At 39.3% G+C, this 26,004-nt stretch overlaps 3 protein-coding genes across 6 annotated transcripts in view; 2 read left to right on the top strand and 1 right to left on the bottom strand.

The window, feature by feature from the left end:
• SNW1 (SNW domain containing 1) overlaps positions 1-11,521 on the top strand; it is a 35,269-nt gene extending 23,748 nt beyond the window's left edge. The window contains exons 10-14 of the mRNA XM_036841863.1: positions 3,976-4,117; positions 6,702-6,798; positions 9,797-9,914; positions 10,590-10,753; positions 10,832-11,521. Coding sequence (XP_036697758.1) covers positions 3,976-4,117; positions 6,702-6,798; positions 9,797-9,914; positions 10,590-10,753; positions 10,832-11,030 — 720 coding nt within the window. The 3' untranslated portion in view covers positions 11,031-11,521. The remainder of the gene's footprint in view (positions 1-3,975; positions 4,118-6,701; positions 6,799-9,796; positions 9,915-10,589; positions 10,754-10,831) is intronic.
• Positions 11,522-20,624, bottom strand: LOC118889767 (SRA stem-loop interacting RNA binding protein). Of its 2 annotated transcripts, none has more exons than XM_036841869.1 (4): positions 20,472-20,624; positions 15,276-15,334; positions 12,088-12,195; positions 11,522-11,634 (listed from the first exon to the last, which is right to left on the bottom strand). In XM_036841869.1, exons 1-4 carry the CDS (start codon positions 20,566-20,568, stop codon positions 11,572-11,574), a joined length of 327 nt encoding a protein of 108 aa, XP_036697764.1. In that variant the 5' UTR covers positions 20,569-20,624; the 3' UTR covers positions 11,522-11,571. The 2 variants fall into 2 exon arrangements, with proteins under 2 accessions (XP_036697764.1, XP_036697763.1); XM_036841868.1 differs by having other exon boundaries at positions 15,276-15,352; positions 20,472-20,618.
• Positions 20,599-26,004, top strand: part of ALKBH1 (alkB homolog 1, histone H2A dioxygenase) — a 37,843-nt gene continuing 32,437 nt past the window's right edge. Inside the window, exons 1-2 of one of the 3 annotated variants that reach the window (XM_036841866.1) lie at positions 20,599-20,867; positions 23,116-23,224. In XM_036841866.1, coding sequence (XP_036697761.1) covers positions 20,676-20,867; positions 23,116-23,224 — 301 coding nt within the window. In that variant the 5' untranslated portion in view covers positions 20,599-20,675. The remainder of the gene's footprint in view (positions 20,868-23,115; positions 23,225-26,004) is intronic. The other 2 variants (XM_036841867.1, XM_036841864.1) reach the window with 2 other exon arrangements.

The raw sequence follows: 26,004 nt of genomic DNA, 5'->3' as shown, positions 1-26,004 counted from the left end.
TCATCATTAGTGTATAGGAATGCAAGAGAGTTCTGTGCATTGATTTTGTATCCTGCAACTTTACCAAGTTCATTGATTAGCTCTAGTAGTTTTCTAGTGGCATCTTTAGGATTCTCTATGTATAGTATCATGTCATCTGCAAACAGTGACAGTTTTACTTTACTTCTTCTTTTCCAATTTGTATGCCTTTTATTTCTTTTTCTTCTCTGATTGCCGTGGCTAGGACTTCCAAAACTAGGTTGAATAATGGTGAGAGTGGACATCCTTGTCTTCTTCCTGATCTTAGAGGAAATGCTTTCAGTTTTTCACCATTGAGAATGATGTTTGCTGTGGGTTTGTCCTATATGGCCTTTATTATGTTGAGGTAGGTTCCCTCTATGCCCACTTTCTGGAGAGTTTTTATCATAAATGGGTGCTGAATTTTGTCAAAAGATTTTTCTGCATCTATTGAGATGATCATATGGTTTTTATTCTTCAATTTGTTAATATAGTGTATCACATTGATTGATTTGCGTATGTTGAAGAATCTTTGCATCCCTGGGATAAATCCCACTTGATCATGGTGTATGATCCTTTTAATGTGTTGTTGGATTCTGTTTGCTAGTATTTTGTTGAGGAGTTTTGCATCTATATTCATCAGTGATTTGGTCTCTAATTTTCTTGTTTTGTAGTATCTTTGTCTGGTTTTGGTATCAGGGTAATAGTGACCTCATAGAATGAGTTTGGGAGTGTTCCTTCCTCCGCCATTTTTTGGAAGAGTTTGAGAAAGATGGGTGTTAGCTCTTCGCTAAATGTTTGATAGAATTCACCTGTGAAGCCATCTGATCGTGGACTTTTGTTTGTTGGAAGATTTTTAATCACAATCTCAATTTCAGTGCTTGTGATTGGTCTGTTCATATTTTCTGTTTCTTCCTGGTTCAGTCTTGGAAGGTTATACCTTTCTAAGAATTTGTCCATTTCTTCCAGGTTGTCCATTTTATTGGCATAGAGTTGCTTGTAGTAGTCTCTTAGGATGCTTTGTATTTCTGCGGTGTCTGTTGTAACTTCTTCTTTTTCATTTCTAATTTTATTGATTTGAGTCCTCTCCCTCTTTTTCTTGATGAGTCTGGCTAATGGTTTATCTATTTTGTTTATCTTCTCAAAGAACCAACTTTTAGTTTTATTGATCTTTGCTGTTGTTTTCTTTGTTTCTATTTCATTTATGTGCGCTCTGATCGTTATGATTTCTTTCCTTCTGCTAACTTTGGGTTTTGTTTGTTCTTCTTTCTCTAGGTCCTTTAGGTGTAAGGTTAGATTGTTTATTTGAGATCTTTCTTGTTTCTTGAGGTAGGCTTGTATAGCTATAAACTTCCCTCTTAGAACTGCTTTTGCCGCATCCCATAGGTTTTGGATCGTCTTGTGTTCATTGTCATTTGTTTCTAGGTAATTTTTGATTTCCTCTTTGATTTCTTCAGTGATCCCTTGGTTATTTAGTAACATATTGTTTAACCTCCATGTGTTTGTGTTTTTTAGGTTTTTTTCCATGTAATTCATTTCTAATCTCATAGTGTTGTGGTCAGAAAAGATGCTTGATATGATTTCAATTTTCTTAAATTTACTGAGGCTGGATTTGTGACCCAAGATGTGATCTATCCTGGAGAATGTTACGTGCGCACTTGAGAAGAAAGTGTAATCTGCTGTTTTTGGATGGAATGTCCTATAAATATCAATTAAATCTGTCTGGTCTATTGTGTCATTTAAAGCTTGTGTTTCCTTATTAATTTTCTGTCTGGATGATCTGTCCACTGGTGTGAGGTGTTAAAATCCCTCACTGTTACTGTGTTACCGTCAATTTCCTCTTTTATAGCTGTTAGCATTTGCCTTATGTATTGAGGGGCTCCTATGTTGGGTGCATATATATTCATAATTGTTATATCTTCTTCTTAGAGTGATCCCTTGATCATTATGTAGTGTCCTTCCTTGTCTCTTGTAACATTCTTTATTTTAAAGTCTATTTTATCTGATATGAGTATTGCTACTCCAGCTTTCTTTTGATTTCCATTTGCGTGGAATATCTTTTTCCATCCCCTCACTTTCAGTCTGTATGTGTCCCTAGGTGTGAAGTGGGTCTCTTGTAGACAGCATATATATGGGTCTTGTTTCTGTATCCATTCAGCAAGCCTCTGTCTTTTGGTTGCAGTGTTTAATCCATTCCTGTTTAAGGTAATTATTGATATGTATGTTCCTATGACCATTTTCTTAATTGTTATGGGTTTGTTTTTGTAGGTCCTTTTCTCCTCTTGTTTTTCCCACTTAGAGAAGTTCCTTTAGCATTTGTTGTAGAGCTGGTTTGGTGGTGCTTAATTCTCTTAGATTTTGCTTGTCTGTAAAGCTTTTGGTTTCTCTGTTGAATCTGAATGAGATCCTTGCTGGGTAGAGTAATCTTGGTTGTAGGTTCTTCCCTTTCATCACTTTAAGTATGATCATGCCACTCCCTTCTGGCTTGTGGAGTTTCTGCTGAGAAATCAGCTGTTAACCTTATGGGAGTTCCCTTGTATGTTATTTGTTGTTTTTCCCTTGCTGCTTTCAATAATTTTTCTTTGTGTTTAATTTTTTTTTTTTTTTTTTTTTTTGTTTATGGCTGTGTTGGGTCTTCGTTTCTGTGTGAGGGCTTTCTCCAGTTGCGGCAAGTGGGGGCCACTCTTCATCGCGGTGCACGGGCCTCTCACCATCGCGGCCTCTCCTGTTGCGGAGCACAGGCTCCAGACGTGCAGGCTCAGGAACTGTGGCTCACGGGCCCAGTCGCTCCGCGGCATGTGGGATCTTCCCAGACCAGGGCTCGAACCCATGTCCCCTGCATTGGCAGGCAGATTCTCAACCACTGCGCCACCAGGGAAGCCCCTGTCTTTAATTTTTGCCAATTTGATTAATATGTGTCTTGGCGTGTTTCTCCTTGGGTTTATCCTGTATGGGACTCTCTGCACTTCCTGGACTTGGGTGGCTATTTCCTTTCCCATGTTAGGGAAGTTTTTGACTATAATCTCTTGACATATTTTCTAGGGTCCTTTCTCTCTCTCTTCTCCTTCTGGGACCCCTATAATGCGAATGTTGTTGCGTTTAACGTTTTCCCAGAGGTCTCTTAGGCTGTCTTCATTTCTTTTCATTCTTTTTTCTTTATGCTGTTCCGCAGCAGTGAATTCCACCATTCTGTCTTCCAGGTCACTTATCCGTTCTTCTGCCTCAGTTATTCTGCTATTGATTCCTTCTAGTGTAGTTTTCATTCCAGTTATTGTATTGTTCATCTCTGTTTGTTTGTTCTTTAATTCTTCTAGGTCTTTGTTAAACATTTCTTGCATCTTCTCGATCTTTGCCTCCATTCTTTTTCCGAGGTCCTGGATCATCTTCACTATCATTATTCTGAATTCTTTTTCTGGAAGGTTGCCTATCTCCACTTCCTTTAGTTGTTTCTCTGGGGTTTTATCTTGTTCCTTCATCTGGTACATAGCCCTCTGTCTTTTCATCTTGTCTGTCTTTCTGTGAATGTGGTTTTTGTTCCACAGGCTGCAGAATTGTAATTCTTCTTGCTTCTGCTTTCTGCTCTCTAAGGCTTTATCTTGATTTGGTCTGATTGATTTTGAGAATATAACCAGTTCCTGTTACTGATATTGAAAACTGCTTTACTGGAATCTTGTTTAATTTTATTTTTTAGATTGTTTCTGAGAAAACACTAGTGAAATACTGACTTACAAGATTGATGGGGGTCACTATAGTTTCAACCACTAAAACATTTATTTCTCTGAGTGAAAAAGCTAAATTTGCAATGTCGTCTAGGCAAGTTATCTTTTTATAGACAAGAATCTTTGTTTTAATCAGCAATAACAAATTTGAATTCTTTATAACTGTTCTTTCAAGCCAGAGTTTAGTCAGAGAGTTACATGACAGCTGTAATTCTTTATCCCCGTTAGTGTCTTATTTAACATCTGACTTTACTAACAGGCTCGTGAAGCTGTGGAAATGCGTGCTCAAGTAGAGAGAAAGATGGCTCAAAAAGAAAAGGAGAAACATGAAGAGAAACTTAGAGAAATGGCCCAGAAAGCCAGGGAGAGAAGAGCTGGGATCAAAACCCATGTGGAAAAAGGTATGACATACTCATTACTAAACTGAATTTGCATTGTGAGTAATATCTATCTCATTTTAGAAAATCTCTATTGTTTTTTATTGCATACAGAAGCAGTACATACATATAAAGAAAATATAGATATTTCAGAAATAATGTAGCAGTGAAACAGTAATTTCTGCCTTATTAAGCTGAAGCAGTAGAAAATAAAGAATTTGTATTTAAATGTGGGCCTCTAATATGCAAGAGCACCAGAAGTTTTTAAAGTTCTGAGCAGTATACTTTTAAAAATCACATATTACTCAAATGATAGGCTTAATTTTCTCTTACTTTAGTTTTCTTGAAACTTAGAAAGAGAAATCTGATCTCCAACTGAATAATTCATCTCTCCCACATGGTAAACTAATCCAGAGTTTTTCTGTCTTGTCGGCCTTTGATCATTAAATCTGCCAGTATTTTCTCTCTGGCTGTATCTAGTGGTCTACATTGGTATATTAATGCAGTTAGAATGAGAAGACTAATTCTAATTCAAGAAAATTATGAGCGTGGTTTTTCTTTCATTAATAAATCCTAGTGTAATTATTCATTCAGTTCATATTGAGCACCTACTGTGTGCAAGGCTCTCTTCTAGACACAGAGTTTTCTACTAGACAGGTAGGGGTATAGCAGTGAGCATTTTAGTGAATGTAGACAGACCCAAAAAAGTTAGTCATGTAGTATATTAGAGGGTGATAGTAGCTATGGAGAAAAATAAAACAGAGAAGGAGTATAAAAGTGCCAGAAGGAGGGAGCGGTCGGAATAGGCCTCACTTCTGAGATAGTAACATTAGCATAAACACTTGAAGGAAGTAAGGAAGTGAGCCATGTGGATATCTGAGGGAAGAGCATCCCAGATAGAAGGAACAGCAAGTGCAAAAGCCCTGAGTTGGGAGTATAACTGGTGTGTTCAAGGAAAAGCAGGAGGCCAGTATGGGTGGATTAGACTGAGAAAGCTAAGCAGTAGGAGATGAGGTGTCAGAGTAGTTAGGGCAAAGTGGCCAGATCATGTATGCCTTTTAGTCGTTGTAAGAACATAGCTTTTACTTCAAGTAACAAGGGAAGCAATTTGAAGAGTTTTGAGCAGAGTGACATGATCTTGCATATGTTACAAGGCTGTGGAATGGTCATTTGGAGAAGCAGGGAAACCGTTTGGAAAGCTATTGCAATAATCCAGATGAGAGATAATAATGAGAGGTAGTGAAAACATGGTCAGATACTGGATGTATTTTGGAAGTAGAGCTGACAAAATTTGCTTATGGATTTGGTAGATGAATGACAGAAAAGGAGTCAAGGATGACTCTAGAACTTTTGATCTAAATATTTGAGAAGGATTGAGTTGCCATTTACTAATATTGAGAAGACTGCAGGGGGAAGAGATTTGGGAGGGAAAGATTAAGAGTTTGGTTGTGGACATGTTAAGTTTAAAATGGAGGTGTCAAGCAGGCAATTGGTTATAGGACTCTAGAGTTCAACTATAGGGAAGTAACTAAGGTTATAAGTAGTAATCCACTTCCTTGAATCATACATAAATGTCTTAATGAGGCAAGATATAAAAACCTACCTGTTGTAAACTAGCCACTGAAGGTAATTCAGAGTAAAAACTTCCCTGTATCTAAGTTCTCTAAACTGATTAAAAAAAAAAAAAAAAAAAAGAATGGTTCTTGAGAAATTAGTTAAAAATTTTAAAAATATCTTGCCAAATATTAATAAAAGCTAACACTTATTGAGTGTTTATCATGGCAGGCACAGCTCTGAGCACTTTACATATATTACCTTATGTAATCCCTACAGCAACCCTATGCAGTGGTTCTATTATTATCACTGTTTTACAGAGGAGGAGACGAAGGCTCAGAGGAGTTAAGTCATCGGCACAATTTCCCATTGCTAATCTGTTGTAGAAACAGGATTTGAATCCAGTCTGGCTCCAAAGCTCATGCTGTACACTGTATTCTTTCTATATCTACACTATATCCCTTCAGCCTGGAGAGGGCAGAGAAAATGAAGATAGACGTAAACACAATAGATACAGATCAGGGTGCAGCCAGCCCCAATGTACCATGAGCAAAAGGTTCTTTATTCGAAGTCAGTCTTTGAAAATATAAGGATAAACTTTGCATAATTCTTTTTCCTGACATTTTATTATGAAAATTTTAAAACACATAGAAAAGTTGAAAGAATTGTACAATGAACACCCATATCTCCACCACCTAGATTCTACAGTTAACATTTATTTAAAAACAATTAGCATTGCTAAATTTGCTTTATCACATACCTACCCAGCTCTCTCTCCATCTGTCAATCCACCATACTACTTTGATGTGTTTCATAAAGATATCAGTACACTTTATGCCTAAACACTTTAGCTGCATTCATGATTCTGGAATTCACATTCAAAAATTAAACCAATACCGTTGGATTTAAATTAATTGCAAGTAAGGTTAGAAGGGCTGAATGTGAGTACAAAGAAATTCATGGATTTTTCTGTCTAAGGTTAAAGAATATTCTCTTGTGCAAAATATTAATGGGTAATATAGTAATAAAGTAATTTTCAACTGTGTCCACACAGAGGATGGGGAGGCACGTGAGAGGGATGAAATCCGGCATGACAGGCGAAAAGAGAGACAGCATGACCGGAATCTTTCCAGGGCCGCTCCAGATAAGAGGTAGGTACTATTTGAGATAAATACGAATTATGAAGAGTGGCCTCTGTGAACCTTTTAGAGAGGAGGTTTAGTGCACTAAGACCAGTTTGCTTCTCTTTCCTCTTCAGGTTGATAACTTAATAAATCAGCACTTATTTTCTTGTACTTGACTGCTTACTCTATCTTAGCAGAAGAACTAACTATCCATGGAAGTTATCTTTTCTTCCATTACCTTGTAGAGTCAGCTAGAATTGAGAATGATAGGGATATAGAAAAGGGAATTGAGATCATGTTTGTGAATAGAAAGTCGTGGATATGCCTGTTCTGGTCTGTTCCTTTCCTGTTTCAAATGGTGAGACAAATTTATCATGTGCCTATTCCTCTAGACAGGAAATAAGCTTCTGTACCTTTATTGAGATCCTTTCACGTGCAGAGTACTGTACCAAGTACAGTGGGGAAGAAGAGCAGGTTTTGTAAGAAGTGAAAGTCAGCCTCTTTTCATGAGCAGTTTCACTTAAAATTCAGAAAGACAGAGCTGTCATTTGAAATTACTTAGGAAAATTGACAGAGCGCTCTTAATTAAGTACAGACTTGTAAAGAACAAAGGAAATACATGTATGGAGACTGGGAATAAAGTAGGGATTAGTGAAGTTTGTGGTTCACCAAAGGCCGAGGACTGAAATTGCTGAAAAGTTGAAGAAATGCTGTAATACAGAGGTGGAATTCTGAGTAAGGGTTAAATGCAAATGTAAAACATTTTCTTTCCAAATAAGCAGTTTTCCGTGCTCTCATCCTCCTCTTAGCTGATACAATCTATTTTTTCAAGTCATATCTTAAACAGATTCCTGCTGGTGGTGTTCTTTCTTGTTTAATGACATATTTCATCTCCCTGAATAAGTGAAGTCATGGAGAAGCAGAAAATCTGAATTTAGAGTTGTGTTTAAATGTACAGTGTAGGAGAGAGGAACAGAGTATCAAAGTGCACAGTTAATAACACTCTTAGTCTGAAATTCCTAAGCTGTAAAAATCAAAATGGCTCTGGATAAATTGAGCCCTTAAAACCAGTAAAGTGACTATGAGAATTGATAACATAGAAAAGCTTTAAACTTGTGATTGTATGAAAATTAGATTGTCTATAGAAATCATTTTAAGACCTGAGCCTCTAGTAAAATAAGTGATGAGGTTACCATGGTATCACTGCGATGTAGATTGTATATATACTGAAACAGCAAGGGAATTAAGTTAATCTGAATGTCAAAAATCATACTGAGTAATCCAGTCATTGACATGTTTACCTCAGAATTCTAATAGGATAAACTTACTAAATGTGGTTAGGTAAAAGAACTGATTCAAGCTTATTGAAAATGATTCGTGTGATACATCTAATTTGCATCTACTCCCCCTAACCCTTTATAATAATAGCAGATATAGACCATAACAGTTTCATATCTTAGCATGCATTACAAGGTGATTGCTTGTATTAAAGACTTCCATATCAAGAATGATTCTTTTGAGAAAGGACAGTCTCTTCAGTAAATGGTATTGGAAAAACTGGACAGCTACAGGCAAAAGAATGAAACTAGACCACTGTCTTACACCATGCACAAAAATTAACTCAAAATGAATTAAGGATTTGAATGTAAGACCTTAAACCATAAAATTCCTCGAAGAACACACTGGTAGTAATAAGCTCTTTGACATTGGTCTTAGCAATGTTTTTTGTGAATCTGACTCTAAAGGCAAAGGAAACAAAAGGAAAAATAAATAAATGGGACTATATTAAACTAAAAACTTCTGCACGGTGAAGGAAACCATCATCAAAACGAAAAGGCAACCTACTGAATGGGAGAAGATACTTGCAAATCATTTATCCAACAAAGGATTAATATCTAGAATATATAAAGAACTCATACAACTCAACAACAAAAAAACAAACCCAATTAACTTGGCAGAGGATCTGGATAGACATTTTTGCAAAGAAGACATGCAGATGGTCAACAGGCACATGAAAAGATAACATCACTAATTATTAGGGAAATGCAAATTAAAACCACACACCTGTTAGAATGGCTCTTAGCATAAAGACAAGAAATAGCAAGCATTGGAGAGGATGTGGAGAAAAGAGAACCCTCATGCACTGTTTGTGGGAATATAAATTGGTGCAGTCAGTATGGAAAACACTATGGAGATTCCTCAAAAAATTAAGAATAGAACTACCATATGATCCAGCTATTCCACTTCTGGGCATTTATCTGAAGAATACAAAAACACGAATTCAAAACAGAATATGCATCCCTGTGTTCACTGCAGCATTATTTACAATAGCCAAGATATGGAAGCAACCTAAGTGCCCAGCAACAGATGAATGGATAAAGATGATCTGGGGCATGTGTGTGTACACTAGAATACAACTCAGGCATAAAAATGAAATCCTGCCATTTGTGACAACATGGATGAACCTTGGTATTATGCCAAGTGAGACAAGTCAGAGAAAGAAAAATACTGTGTGATTTCACTCATGTGAAGTCTACAAAAACAGAACAAAATGACCAAACAAAACAAAATCAAACTCATAGATACAGAAAACAGATTGGTGGTTACCAGAGGGGAAGGGGATTGAGGGATTGGTGAAGTGGCTGAAGGTCAGGTGTATGGTGATGGACAGTATCTAGACTTCTGGTGATGGTCACTCTGTGTAGGCGTCCAGATGCCGAATTATGTCGTAGTCCTGAAACTTATAAAATGTTATACACCAATTTTATCTCAAAGAAAAAAAAAGAGTCTCTTAGCAGTTCTTTTCTGCTATCAGGAAGGCTTAACTGTAAAACCCTATCTCTTATAATCATGTATCTGAAATGCTTTAAGAGCTGCCATCCTCGTTATGCATTATCAAGGAATATATATATTCACAAGGTGTGAATGTACATATTTACTCTGCTTCTGATATCGGTTGTATTTAAGTGGAAATTCAACTTGTTTGTGAAGAATTTTCAGTTTGTGGCATGGTATTTCAAAACAGGTCGAAACTGCAGAGAAATGAAAATCGAGATATCAGTGAAGTCATTGCTCTTGGTGTGCCCAATCCTCGGACTTCCAATGACGTTCAGTATGACCAAAGGCTCTTCAACCAATCCAAGGTACAAAGAGTCTAGAAATAGCATATATTAAGTGTTGATATGAATACCAATCCTCAGGGAAAAGGAAATTAACATACTAGTATCCTCCAATTTTAAAGACCACTACGCCAAAGCAGTCAGTTGTTAATGAATACCATATTTAATCTGAGAACCCAAAGGTGGTATGAACAAAAGTTAATGGACTTTGTGACCATTCTTTAATGACCTTTTTTTTTTTTTTTTTTTTTTAAATTCACGTTCTTTTATTTATTTATTTATTTATTTATGATTGTGTTGAGTCTTTGTTTCTGCGTGAGGGCTCTCTCTAGTTGCGGCAAGTGGGGACCACTCTTCATCGCGGTGCGCGGGCCTCTCACCATCGCGGCCTCTCTTGTTGCGGAGCACAGGCTCGACGCGCAGGCTCAGCCATTGTGGCTCACGGACCCAGTTGCTCCGTGGCATGTGGGATCTTCCCAGACCAGGGCTTGAACCCGTGTCCCCTGCATTGGCAGGCAGATTCTCAACCACTGCGCCACCAGGGAAGCCCCTTTAATGACCTTTTTATTTGCAGTTCAGATTGTTGAAAATGTGAGCTATAAATGAGCAAGGGTTTTTACTCTTCACAAGAATGTAATCAGATTCAACTTTTAATAAATAATAACATGTACATTTTTAACATCCTCTATTTTTCCACAGGGTATGGACAGTGGTTTTGCAGGTGGAGAAGATGAAATTTACAATGTTTATGATCAAGCCTGGAGAGGTGGTAAAGATATGGCCCAGAATATTTACAGGCCCAGTAAAAATCTGGACAAGGACATGTATGGTGATGACCTAGAAGCCAGAATAAAGACTAACAGGTACCAAGGCAGACAGTTTAGTTTATGTCTGCACCAGTGAAAACAAAGTAGTTCATGGTCGTTTCTCTTTTTCCCTAGATTTGTTCCCGATAAGGAGTTTTCTGGTTCAGACCGTAGACAAAGAGGCCGAGAAGGACCAGTTCAGTTTGAGGAGGATCCTTTTGGTTTGGACAAATTTTTGGAAGAAGCCAAACAGCACGGTGGCTCTAAAAGACCCTCAGATAGCAGCCGCCCCAAGGAACATGAGCATGAAGGCAAGAAGAGGAGAAAGGAGTAGATACTTTCTTCAGAGTGAATGAACTGTTATTCATAACCCTAATGATGCAAGTCATATGGGGGAACACTTTGTAAATGGCCAGGATAAAAACTAAATCTGGGTGTCAGAGCCCAGCACTACTTTTTATTATAGGAGAAAGGGGGGGGGGGATAGAAAAATTCTACTTTGAATTATTTAGTTTTTTTAGAGTGGGTTGTGTTTGTGCTTCTCCCACCTTTTGGCATTTATAGAACATACTACCCCACACATGAAATTAAGGCCACTTCCTTTCGAGTGACATTAGTACTTTGGGGTTAATATTTTGTCTAAGAATGACTGCTTATAAATAAAGTTACCCCAACCACAGTGCGTAGAAAGAAGGATGTTCACATATTGGAACTGTCCTGCCAAATGATGTTTGCCCCTGTTGTGCTCTATTTTAATTTGGAGTGGGGAAAGTAAGCTCTTGCTTGGTGCAGCTATCTGTTTCCAATAAAAACATTTAGACAAAATTTCCAGTTTTGTTTACTTTATTTAATAGGCAGTGATGGTCTCAAAAACCTTACTCTTCATCAGATGTTTGGTCCCCTTGCAAAGCTTTGGGTTTTTGAGCTTGAACATGGAGCTGGGGGAAAAAAAAAGAAAATCACATAAGCACTGTAAGGAAAGGCAATGTCTGCAAAAACATTAAAACTGAAAACTGTTGTTTTATTAGGGAGTCAGCACCAGGAAGTCAAAGTATGTTATTTGTTCCTTGTACTTAAGACTCTCTGAACTTCAATTAAAAATTGTAAATCAGTCTGGCCCAAGGTCACATAGTAAGTAGAAAAGCCAGGATTTCAACCAGGGTCTCCCTGCTGTTTCCACTGTTCTGTGTTGCATATACCTTGCTAACCATTAAAGAAGTGTCTTCTTGTACTTCCCTTTCCAGACCTTTTAGAACTGGGCACTCTCCCACCACCACCATTCTTTAATAAACATTAAGTTACAAATCTTGCAAAGTCCCTGTCATTTCACACTTCTGACCTATTTAACTGATATACAGAAAGCTCATGACATGATATAGAAAAATATTTACCTTTACTCCATCAATAACATGATTTTCCTGTTGTAGTGCATTGTGAAGTTCTTCTTCTGAAGAAAATTGAATCCAACCCATACCTCTGTGAAAGCCAGTCTCTTTGTCCTAAAAATTCAAAATTTAGGAAGAGATTAATAATCATGAACTTGAGAAAGTTTCCAGGAGTTCCAAATCAAACTACCAACTTTTTCATCTGCCAAAATGGAGTAAAAGACATTTTAATAAATATCAAAAACCCTGCTTTAATACAAATACTCTCCTATTTACCCACAGCTTAATCTCTGTTAATCATAACACTCTCTGCTTTTCTACTGCCACTGGAGAAATAAAATATGAGTAAAGAGCTTTCTGTGTCATTCTAGATATAAACCATTAACAGCAATAGTCAAGCGAAATTTTGATCACATAAAGAAGTACTCTTCCTGTTTCTAACTTCTTCACTTCTAGAAACTAGAAAATTAACCCTTAAAACCTAGGTGCATTTCTAGTAATTTCTGAGACTAACCACCCTCATCACAACTACCACCATTAATCATCACATGCTCCTAATGAAAAAGGAAAAAAAAGTTACCCTTATTTACCTAGTTCTAGACTTCTGGTTAATTTAAGCAGTTCTGCTACTTCCCTTGTGCAAAAGACAGAGTGCTTATCATTCAACCTATACATCAGATTCTATATGTCTTATACATCAGAGATTCTAGTGTGCTTAGACGTACCCTGCCCAGCCCTCCAGCCCTTCTATGTAAAAAATGCCAAGATGTCTATTCACTCAGTGTACATCATCAGTCTTGTTACAAAGTTATGTTGTGCTCTGCCCCCAAAAACACATTCTTGGAAATTGCCCCCATATACCTGGAAGGTAAGTTTGTAAGTATTAACCTAGAACACAGGAAAAGTTTCTGTTAATGTCCCAGTGATTCACTCCTTACCTCATGATGATTTCTAAAGCACTCTACTCCACTGGGCCATTTCCATTTGTAAAGGCATTAACATTTCTGTGCTAAAATTTAGATACTATGTATCTAAAATTGGAACCTGGATTTCTAACTTGAGTACAATGAACTTGTTACTAGAAACAAATTTTCTTCCTGTTACACATTACTTAATTTTCCCAAGAATCAAAACCTTCTCATGTTTAAATCTAAAATCTGTTAACTCCAGGTCCTAAATTCTTTTAACAGGGAAATGGCAACCAAGAAAAATGTTACCTTTTGGAGAAACTTTTTTTATTTTTTAATATTTTTATTTATTTATTTATTTTTTGGCCGGTGGCATGCGGGATCTTGGTTCCCCCACTAGGGATCGAACCCTTGCCCCCTGCCGTAGAAGCACAGAGTCCTAACCACTGGACCGCCAGGGAATTCCCAAGAAACTTTTTTTTAAATGCTCTTCAAAAAATACAAATTTCATATACTTTTAAAACTATTTTTTATGCTTATAGATTTTCATGTCTGTAATACACATGCCTCATTTTTTTAATCAACTATAAATCCCACTGTATCAATGAATTAGTATCTATTTAACCAACCCCACTGATGAACACTTAGGTTCTTTCCAATTACAATATTATTAAACAATGCTGTTTTGAACATTCTTGACCTCACATTTCTGTAAAATAAATTCCTAGAAATGGAACTGCTAGATCAAAGCAAAGGCAAATTCTTATTGTTAATAGATTTTGCCAAATTACCCTTCAGTGAAGGTATCAGTTAACTTCTCAACAATTTCAGTCCCAGTTTCCCTACACCTTTACTAGCACTGGATATGCATAATCTGTTAGATCTTTGGAAGCCAAGTAACATTAAACCAAGCATTAAGAATTTAAGTTGCTTTAAGTTGATACTTTACCACAGCCTTTTCAGTGCCATGAGGAAAAAAGCAGTTTTAGTGAAGTATGTGTAAACTCTCTGTGTACTCACGTCACACACCCCAAAAAACAGTAATCTAGAAAGTCCACAGAAAAATATAGCCCAGGATAAAGTACAACAACAAATCTGTAGATTGATTTCTTTTTTTTTAAGACTTTTTTTTGGAATTAAAGGACTCCATTACATTTTTTTTTTAACTTATTTACTTATTTATGCCACACCCCAAGGCTTGTGGGATCTTAGTTCCCCCACCAGGGATTGAACCCACGCCCTCCACAGTGACAGCACAGAGTCCTTACCACTGGACCACCAGGTAATTCCCTATAGATTGATTTCTAAACCCTCATGAGGAGGCAATGAAAATGTAACAAATATAAACACACACAAAAAGCACTCAACTCAATGAGGATGAAGGTTAAAATATTCTCCACCAGTTAGTTTTATGATAAAATTATCCTCTACTCTCTGAAGTCCTTATTACAACACTGTAATAGACAAAATTCCAAAACAGCCCCAAGATCTCCATGTGTCCCACCATGTTGACCCTGTATAATCTCTCCCCTTGAATGTGGGCAAGGCCTATGACACGCTTCTAACCATAAGAATATAGCAAAAGTGATGGGCTATTGCTCCCTTGATCAGGTTATATAGTAAGGATGATGGGGTGTCACTCCAAAGACTACATTATAAAACTGTCTTACCAGACCAGAGAAACTCCCTTGCTGACTTTGAAGCAAGCTGCCATGTTGGGACTAGACCAGAGAAACTCCCTTGCTGACTTTGAAGCAAGCTGCCACATGGGAGAGAAGCTGGGTAACAAGGAACTGCAGGCAGTTCCTAGGAGCTGAGAGCAGCCTCCAGCTGAAAGCCAGCAAGATAGCAGACACCCCAGTCCTACAGCTGAAAGACTAATTCTACCAACAACCTAAGGGAGCTTGGAAATCAATCTTTCCCAGTTGAGCCTCTGATGAGACTGCAGCTCCAGCTGACACCTGGATTGCAGCTACGTGAACCTCTGAACAGAGGACCCAGCAAAGCTATGCCTGGACTCCTGATCTGTACAAACTGTGAGATAATGTATGTGTGTTGTTTTGAGCCATTAACTTTGTGATAATTTTATGCAACAATAAAAAACTAACACAAATACCTCAAATACCTAGGATAAGATTTATTTTTTTAAACCACTATCACCCATAATTTAATCAACAAAGACTGAACAGCTTCACTTCATTACAAATTCTATAAATTGATAATGCTTTCACACAAAAAAATCAAGAATTACAGGATAACATTATTACTTTTTTAAAAAATACTCACAAAAGGAACAGTGCACTTTCGTACATGGCCAAACTGTGAAAAGTGTTCTCTCAGTTCACCTGTATAAGAAGAGAAAACTATTAAGAGTTGTTAATTTTGTATCCTCCATCCTAGATTGACACAGAAACCAAAAGGGCTCCTAGAGCTCCCAAACTTCTTGTGAACAGGAGTTACTTTGTATTCCCTTGAAGCCTTAAGATCTAGGAAACAGCTATGGTATTGATTATAAAATTGTAATGTACTAGATTTGGGGAGGTGATGGGGTGGGAACATGGACAGATAAATTGCTGAGTTGACTGTAATCTCATCCCCAGCAAATACTGAGTGTCTTCACCACACCAGGTACTGTGCTAAACGCATGGATTATAATCCCTGAGAAGATTACACACAAGACAGAAAAACAATTACAGTACAGCATGTTGTTAGCTATATTAGAGATTTCCAAATAAAATCTCAATTTACTTGCCTTTCATAATTTACAGTTTACATTAGGTTAAATCGTTGTTACTCTTAATAAAATTTGTTGAGTCGACCCTACCTATCCTTCCTGCCTTACTTCCCATTGCATGCCCATAGTTACTTTCTAGTACAACAAATGAAAATCTGTGTATCTGTCCCGTGGATTCCTGTCTTTGCCTGCTGTTCTTTCCCTTTAACATGTCAGTAATCCAATCTCCTTTTGCCTAAATTGTATCTATCCTTCAAGATCCAGGCCAAAAACATTCACAGATTTTATTGGGCTTCTACTGCAAAACAAGACAACATACTAGCCCTGTGAGGCCTCAAAGATGAATAGTAGATTATTTTAAAGATCAAAAACTACATGATCAGCATGCCCGCCTCCAGGAAGTGCAGGGTGACGACGTAAACTCTGGGGTGAGAGACTAACGTGTGGAAACTCTGCACCCCGCACCTGCTGCAGAAGCTGTGCAGGGCCGGGTGGGTGCGGGATCAGTACGTCATGATGCTCTCGGCGCCCAGGAAGAGCGTGAAGCGCGAGACTGGGACGAGGAAGTGTGGGTGCTACTTTTTCCTGCACAGCCTGCAGCTGCAAACCAGAACTCACAGGTTTGCAGGAGCCCAGGCTCAAATTTAACCGCGCAGCAGTGGTTCACCCCCAGTGTAGTTCACCAGGCCTGGAGACTCGAAGGTGTCCAACAAACTTGGCCGTATGCATGCAGCTGAGGCCTCACAGCTTCCCCAATGTCTCCAGCGCTCTGGCTGCGCGCCCAGGTGTATCTCGTTGAGGGGGACACGGAGGGCGCCGGCAGCTTCAGGGCTTGCTGCACACCTTTGGAGCCCACCTCCCCCAGAGCTTCTGCTGAATCCCTACCGGATCCCACCTGGCCGCCGCTGGCCTCCTCCCCGCCGCGTGGCTCCCCACCCGGACTTGGGTAAGTGGGTACCGCGTGTCCCTGACCGGATGGCTGCGCAGATGGCAGCAGGGTTCCCGGTTTCCTTTTGGCCCCGAAGCTGAGCGTTCGTGCTTCTCCTCACTCTGCCCAAACTGCCTGCAGCCTTCAGGTGTGTGCCCACTGCCCCTGGTTTCCCAGGAGGTTACTGAGCAGCCTCACTGCATCAGCCCGACTTGTGCTGTGAAGAGACCCTTCCCTTGCCCCTGTGAAACAGCCTTTACTGGCCTGCAACTCTTGCTGAGCCTATCAGCTGCTCCTTCTCCTAACTACTGTTTTCTGTTGTCGATGCAAATCAGCAGCCTAACCTTAAAATACTGAAACACTGAAAATACTGAAGACCTTTTAGCTAGCAGGCAGCAGCAGGCAGAATAGTTCAAAATAAGCATTGTTCACCTAGTAGAGTCAAACTGAGGCATACACAGACCTTCAGGGATGTGAGTGTGTAGTGTGTGAGTAGTTGTGCTAAAGTTGGGAGTAGTAAAGGTGATGACCCACAATACTACGTTACAACACACCAGTGGATCCATAGAGAAACTAGATGTTAACCTCAATATAGGACAAAGAGTCACTTATTTAAATTCGTTCTCTAAGAACAGGAAGTAAAAGAAGAAACAATACATTAATTTGTCCATCTCTACCAAGAACAAATTAACAGCTCTGGGAAGCATAGATAGGAAGCTGAACCGTCCTCTGGAGATTGATGTGATCATTGGGCATGGCCAGAGGAGAGACCCCACAAAATGAACATAGATCCTCTTCCCTGAGGTGTAGCAGTTAAACAGTGAGGAGTCTTCAAAAAATTGCTTCCTGAATTAGGTAGTGACATCTACACATACTGGCTGCAAGCAGAGATGCACAAATCCACCTACAATCTAAATTCAGTCATTCTTAACACTCTGTCATATACACATATCTATATGCATGCATATATATGTAGTTTTTCAAAAACATTTTTAAGTAAGATACACACATCAGTCCCATTACGTCTCTCAATACTTCAGCACTCCTGTCCTAGGAATAAAGACATAATTTATAGCCACAATATCATTATCACACTTACAAGTCAATGATAATTTCCTAATTTCATCTAACTCCCAGTGTAACAGAGAAGAACTTTTGTATTCTATTACAAGTTAATCACTAAAGGGATGTTGCCTATAAAGCTTAAATTATACATAATGGCCCATCTCTGGGAACCCTGCCTCCCTGGTAATGAGTGTTAAGCTAAAATACCTTTGTTTAGCTTATAGGAAATGTCCTGACCAGGCCCACCGGTGAATGGCTGTACCAAAGAAGAAATTAACACATCAACTCCGGAGTCTGGCTGGAACCAGGTCTTTACCCGCTTCCCTTTCAGTATAAAAGAAGCCTGAATTTTAACTCAGGGAAGGTGTTTCTTTGGAACACTAGTCCACCATCTTCTTGGTCTGTTGGCTTTCCGAATAAAGCTGCTATTCTTTGCCCCACCCAACAACTCATCTCTCAATTTACTGGCCTGTCGTTTAGTGAGGAGCACAAGCTTGGACTTGGTAACACCAGTATATATTTTAAATTTCCAAATTGTTTCCTAAATGTGTTTTTAAAATTTACCCCCTCAACACAGGATCTATTAAAAATCACACTTTAAATTTGAAAAAAAAAACACAAAACTACAGGATCGCTTTCTCTTCTGTACTACAGTGCTTGTACTTTCACTGATTTACATTTCATGTTACCTGTTTCACCACCCTAGTTCATCTAAACCTCACTGGTTCAAAAACTGCCTATATTTGTTGTTTGTAAGTCTCCTCACCCCCACCACTATACCATAAGCTTGCCAAGTGTTGAGTCCACTATGTCCACAGTGATTGATAAACAACAGGGCAATATTTGCTGAATGAATAAATAAATGTCCAGTAATCCTTCAACCAGCCACAGGGGCTAAATTTCTGAAGTGCTCTAATAGTTGATCAAACCAGTTGGCAAGATCAGGCTCTCACACAGAACATATTACTGGAGGATAAACAAAATAGTTTTAAACCAGGCATTAAAAGTTCTAGAAAACAGGGCTTCCTTGGTGGCGCAGTGGTTGAGAATCTGCCTGCTACTGCAGGGGACATGGGTTCGAGCCCTGGTCTGGGAAGATCCCACATGCCAAGGAGTAACTAGGCCCGTGAGCCACAAATTACTGAGCCTGCGTGCCTGGAGCCTGTGCTCTGCAACAAGAGAGGCCGCGACAGTGAGAGGCCCGCACACCGCGATGAAGAGTGGCCCCCGCTTGCCGCAACTAGAGAAAGCCCTCGCACAGAAACGAAGACCCAACACAGCCATAAATAAATAAATAAATAAATTTAATTAAAAAAAAAAAAAAAAGTTCTAGAAAACATTCACTTCCAAAACAAACTAGCTCTAGAAAGTAACCCTTTTCCCAAATTACCTACAACTGTTATGGAAGAACAGCTGCAAGCACCAAGAACAATGCCTACCACATAACAGATACTCCTTAAACATTTGCTGAATGAATGAACTGAGAGAGACTGTAGTCAAAGTCGTATTTTATACACTCTTTGAGGATCTTGAGCAAGTCCATTATGGTCTGGAAACGCATCTGCAAGATGCTTGCAGAAACCCCTCGGCCTTTCCAGTTTCACAGGGCCTAAGCAAGACATTCTGCTGGGTGTGGTCTGAGAAGGTGGGGCACAAACTGATCTATTTCCCATTCTACTACCTACACTCATTCCATTCCTTGTTTAAGGGAGCTGACCTGATACATGAATATCTGCAAAAGTGACCATGGATTTTTAAATTTTTGTAAGCATATGTAAAAACCTTAACTCAAAACTGCAGCTGACAAAAATTAATGTTGGTGAGAGATTTCAGTACTGATTACTCCCAGCCCTGTATCTCCAGCCTAGGCCTCTCCCATGAGCTTCAATTTTTGTAATCATGAAAACAACTATCATTTATTGAGTACTTACTCTGTATTGAGCACAAGTCTAAGCAGTTTACATATAAATTCATTTAATCCAATCAACAATCCTAGGAGGAAGTTATTATTGACTCCATTTTATAGATGATGAAACTGAGGCACGGTAGTGAGCCCTTTTCCCCAGTTACTTCCGTTAGTCAGGTTACACAACTACCAAATGGCCAAGCTGGAATTCTAACCCAAGGAGTACGGTTTCAAAGTGCATTTCTCCGTCGATACACACCGTCCTCTGTCCAACTAACGGAGACCTCACAGGTTTTTCAAACTAAACACATTTAAACTTTACTCCTCATCTTCTTTCGATCTGCTTCTCCTACATTCTAATCACGAAATTCACCAACACTAAAAACCTGAAAGTCATTCCACCCTTTCCCCCATCCGTACTCTTCCCCCATTCAAGCCATCTGTCGATTTTGTTTGGTTAACATAAGTGAATCTGACTCTTCCTTCTACCACTACCCTGAAATCCTCACCTTTGAGCTAAATCACTGAAACTACTTCTTGCCACTTTGAATCCATCCTCCACCCCGCAATCAAAATAACTCCTTCTAAATCCTTCGTCTGAAATTTCCAAGTAATTAAACCTTTAAACTCCGAAAGGCCAGAGACCGTGAATACGTGCCCCCAAAGCTCAAGGGGCATCCCTAAACGGCTAATTGCAAACAAAATTTCTTTCTACTCACTGGTTTGCTCAGGAGCATACTTAGCCGCCTTAATCCAACCACCACGCTGATTTAAGTGCTCCGCAGAAAGCAAGGTTTTTCGGGATTGCTTAGACCTAAAACTTCCGCCCCTACTACATCTCCAACTCACTCGAGGCCGCGGTCCACGGAATTTTTCTGACAAACGCAACCGGCCGGCGGATATTCGTACGCAGTGCTACTGCGGCCCTCGCTGCCGAAGCCGTCATCTTCACAATGAGGGACCGCCAGTGACCTGAGGTCACGACCCCGGAAGAGCCTGCCTGATCCGGAGCACGGAAATCAGCTTCCGGGTCAAAGGAGGCCGGGCAGCGAGATGGGGGAGATGGGGAAGATGGCGGCGGCCGTGGGGCCTGTGGCGACGCTGGCGGCGGAGCCTGGGGAGGACGCCTTTCGGAAGCTTTTCCGCTTCTACCGGCAGAGCCGCCCCGGGACCGTAGACCTGAGAGGGGTCATCGACTTCTCGGTAGTCCACGCAGCCCGCGGCACGGGGCCTGGTGCCCACAAGGTACGGAGAGAGGGGCGGCGCGCGCCTCCTCGTCGCCACGCCTCGCTTCTTGGAGAGGTTTCAGTGTTCTCCTAACCTCTTTTCGCTTCCAGGCTGATGGTTATTGAGCGACCCCCGCCTTCCATGGGTGCACAGTTGAACTGCCCACAAAGTGTCACACTTTGGCGATGAAGGGCTCTGTTGACCGTTTCTCCACGCAGCTATTCCTGGCTGCGGCCTCGGTCAAAAAATGCCTGGGAATTGGTGTTTATTCCTTCCATTAACTGTCCATTTGAATTTGCACCTAGATTTGTGTGAAAACCCGTAAACCGTGTTCGCAGACGTTAGGGTAGCGCTCTACAACTTGAAGAAACCAGTTACCCGAGTGTTCCCAGAAGCCGTTGTCCATAAAAGGCCCTGTCTTCTCTGGGACTTTTAGAACGAGGGCATTGAAAGATTCTGAGATAATTCCTCCAGGTTGAAAGTAAAGGGCAACTGAATCCAAGCACTATACATTATTTCTACCTTATTTCTGCATTATTTCTCGTGGAAATTGAAGGAAACACGGGGGGAGGAGGAGGGGACTCAGGGAGAATCACAACTATAACGTATGTTTTCTTTTCAATCGCTTTAACACTGAAGATAGATCCCTAATTTGCCATTGGTGTTGTCCACAGATGGCTGGATGAGGCATTCTTTTCAAGCTTAGTAATAGATCGCAGTAAAATTGGAATGTTATAGTAACATATTTGTTTAGAACTCAGCTTCTTAGAAACTTCATTTGTTAGCAGAGATGGTCTTAGAGTTCTCAAAATAACATAAAGTCCAGGAAGAGTGTACTTGGCTCATGGGAGAACCCCTCAGACTTTCGTTCAACTCCTTTTTCCCATATTTTACCGTAATACTTACATAATTTTAAAATGGAAGCCACCTGAGAAGGGGACATTGTATCTGGCATAGTACCTAAAACAGTAAGTACACAGTAAATGCACTATCTATTGAGTACATAAAAACATGGGTAGTATTTAATTCTCCAGCTCAGAACAGATTGAAAGTAGCAAATTAGAGAAGAAGAAAGTTGCTATTAATAAGACATCAGATGAGAGTGGAGGAGAAAGTGATGGCTAACGGTCTGACAAGGGAGGAAGCAGAAAAACTTTAAAAGGCTGAGAGGTTTGATTCAGCTTAGAATATGATAGATTAGGTCCACAAACTTCTTTCCAGTTTGAGGGTGTTGCTGAATTACAGTGCAGTATTAAGTATGATCTATTTAAGAAGTCATTATGAAATGTTTGAAATAAAAACATTCTGTTCTCTGGGTACTAGAAAGAGTTAGGTGGTCAGGACTCTCAGAGTTTCAGATAGCCATTTCATTATAGAGACTGGGTATACAGCAGCCACTTGTTGGTAGTTTGTCTGGAAATCTGTACTCTTGGCAAAGTTAATAGATTAAGAGATCATCATATCTTTTGGGGAGAGAACATTGGAGGTATTCTAAGGCAAGCCAGACCCTGAGTTTATTATTAATACAAGAATAGTTTGTTTTTTTTTAAATATCCTTAGTTACTTTAGTGACTGAATATTGGATTTCTCAACCAGTTTAATGAGCCATCCATAAGATACTCTTAAATGCAAAGAAACCTTCATAGGCCCCTTCAAAGCTTAATTTTTAAGTAATTAACAAAGACAAAAAATTAACAAGTTTCATTTTGAAGTTCCATCTAAGAGAGCAAATATTGTACTTTTAGCAAACAGCATTCCCAGTGTTTTATAGAACCATTTTTTCTGAGTGGTTTGAGCACTCACCCTCCCCAGCCTGGTGTTCCTCATAGCTCTGTTTAAACACCATCTGTGTACAAGTTCCTCAGGAGCATTATTGTTAGCCCTAACTGAAGTAAATAGCATTGTGACTTAAGGTATTCCATATACCAAACACCTTTCATAATTCAGAGTCCTATAAGAAGTCACAAAGGTGTGGTATCATAGGAAAAGATAGTCTTAAAGGTCAAAGTCAGTCTGCTTCTCATCATTACTTCAGTTTTGTATAGCTCTGTTGTGTTTATTAGTACGTAGCTGAGGAAACTGAGGTTCTAAGAAGTTAAGTGACTTATCTAAGTCTTGCATTAAGTAAGTGATAGAGCTAAGTTTAGGACCCCAAACTTATGACTCCTAACTGCCCCATATCAGAAATGCCTTTAGAGGTTTGAGATTCTCACAGTTAATCTGTAAAATAGCTTTAGCCCACTGACTTCTGTTTCCTTCCTGCCAGGTGGTCAAATCTCACCTAAATGTGTCCTCAGTCAGTGACCATGATGCATACAGAGCTGGACTTCAGCCGGTAAGCAAGTGGAGAGCCTACGGACTCCAGGGTTATCCTGGTGAGTGCACTTGAGCTCAGAAGGCAAAATGAATCATTTGTCTAATTTTGGAGGAGGAGTTAAAATCAAGTAAATAGACAAAGAAGAAAACTAAACACACAAATATTCCACTCCCACACCGCTCCTGAATTCTGCCATGTCTAAGATTTCCATTTATTTGGCATTCCCAAAGGATGGAACAGGAGTCAGTAATGCCTGCCTTATAGTGCAGAAAGTGACAAACCAGGTACAAATCAAAAATTAGGACACTGAGGGCTTTCCTGGTGGCGCAGTGGTTGAGAATCTGCCTGCCAATGCAGGGGACACGGGTTCGAGCCCTGGTCTGGGAAGATCCCACATGCCACGGAGCAACTGGGCCCGTGAGCCACAATTACTGAGCCTGCGCGTCTGGAGCCTGTGCTCCACAACAAGAGAGGCCGTGATGGTGAGAGGCCCGTGCACCGCGATGAAGAGTGGTCCCCACTTGCCACAACTAGAGAAAGCCCTCGCACAGAAACGAAGACCCAATACAGTCATAAATAAATAAATAAATAAAAAGAACGTGAATTTCTTTAAAAAAAAAAAATTGATTAAAGTTAAATAAAAATTAAAAAAAAAAAAAATTAGGACACTGACTCTGGGCTCCCTGCTGCAGCTCTGAACATCTACTCTGGCAAAAGAAGCACTTCGAATTGATAGAGTAACTCATAATGTTCACTCAAGTCACAAAATCCCTACATTCGCAAATGGCATAACAACTTAAAAATTGTTGCTTTCATCAAGGCTGAATTTTTGAAAAGAGAATTAAAGTTAATGAGATCAAAAGTCCTAAAAGACTAAATCTAGAATTTTGAATTTTAGTGATATCAGGTATTTCATTTTACAGATAGAGAAATTAAGATAATGATGAAGGGTGGGTAATGTTATTAACCTTTTTTCTAGGCTCATGGGACCATTGTGTTGATAGATTAATTATCATGAACGATTTAGAAAATTGGCAAATGCCTTATTTGGCCAAACGATTTTATATTTGCATCCTGTTTCTAGAAGACATAAAGTTAACATTGCACTTGTGATTTCAAATATGGATCAAAAGCAAGAAAAATTCCTTTAAAAAAATTAATTTTCGTTGTTCCAAGGGCCAGGTCTGTGTTACAGTTATTAGTACATTATCAGCACTGAAGTATATGTTGATAACATTGGAAGGGGTAACAGCTTTAAAACTTTTATAAAAGGCCTTGTGCACTTTAGTTCTATATTAAAGAACTAAAGACCAGTTTTGTGTCTGAAGTCACAAAGGAAACAGTTGAATGGTGGCTTTTATATATGAAAGCATTGCTCTTCCTGAGTTTGAGTAAATGAGGAGCATACATCACCAGTAGTGTTTTGTGCACCTTTTGTTCTTGAATGCTACCCTTTACCTTTCAGGCCTTGCTCCTGTTTTCATGGCCATGTTTCTGTTGCTGTGCCTTCTTCCGTTAACAGATTGTTCAGACTACAAAGTTATCAATCCCACTTCGGTTTTCTATAGTCCAGATTGGAGTATACCTCATTTTATTGTGCTTCACAGATACTGTTTTTGGTTTGTTTGTTTTTCTTTTTTACAAACTGAAGGTTTTTGGCAATGCTGCATTAAGCAAGTCTGTCGGTGCCATTTTCCCAACAGCATTTGCTCACTTTGTGTCTCTGTCACATTTTGATAATTCTCGTAATATTTCAAACCCTCCACCAGCAAAAAAGTTACAACTCAGTAAAGGCTCACATGATGGTTAGCATTTTTTAGCATTATTTTATATAATTAAAACAAATAAATTAAATTTTTTAATTAAAGTGTGTTCATTGTTTTTTTAGACATAATGCTATTGCACAGTCAGTAGAGTACAGTAGAGCGTAAGTATAAGTTTTATATGCACTGGGAAACAAAAAATTGGTGTGACTTGCAATATTTGCTTTATTGCCGTGGTCTAGAACCAAAGTTGCAGTATCTCTGAGGTATGATTGTACTTGCTATTTGAGGTTTCCTAAGACTTCACACTTAAGCCACATCATTTGAGTTGGTACCTCATTATGTTATGTTTCCTGCCATTGTAAGCTGCATTTAATTGAAGTACAATGTCCAGAACATGTGAAAGGAGTCTCCTCTTACTCTGACTTGATCAGAAGGATTATGTTTACTTCCGGATCCTGCTTATTCTGAAGGAACCTGAGTATACCACAAGCTGTCCTTACAAGAGTGAGCAGGAGGGTGATGGGTCTGAAGACCAGAAGCTGAGCCTGGGGAAGAGTAGACCTGAGTGGGAACATGACAGCATCAAACATTTGAAATTTTGTTGTACACAAAAAGGGGTGGGAAGCAATGCATACTAGTGATTAAGGTCTGACACCAGATTACATGGCTTCATGTCCTGGCTCTATCACTTCCTACTGTATGATCTTGGGCAGGTTTCTTAATCTCTCTTGGCCTCAGTTTCCTCATATGTAAAATGTGTCTAAAGATAGTACCCGCTTCATAAGGTTAGGATTAAATGTGGTGTACAGGTAAAGTACTTAGGTCAGTGCCTTGCACATAGTAAATGCTCAGTAAATGTTAGCTACAGAGTTAGAGGCATTTATCAAGAAGAATTGACAACTGATTTGGGGTTGCTGTATGTGTCAGGACCTGAGACCAATGCATGAAAAATTAAAAAGAGGCAAATTTTAACTCCATAAAAGGAAGACAGCAGTTGTCTGGAATGGACTGCCTATAAAAGTACTCAGTTTCCTGTCACTGTTCAAACTTGAATTAGATCAGAAGTATTCTT

The sequence above is a fragment of the Balaenoptera musculus genome, chromosome 2 (genome assembly GCF_009873245.2).
Source record: "Balaenoptera musculus isolate JJ_BM4_2016_0621 chromosome 2, mBalMus1.pri.v3, whole genome shotgun sequence".
NCBI classification, from domain to species: Eukaryota; Metazoa; Chordata; class Mammalia; order Artiodactyla; family Balaenopteridae; genus Balaenoptera; species Balaenoptera musculus.
Note: the sequence above shows the minus strand (reverse complement) of the source record. Positions and strands in the feature narration are given on the sequence as shown.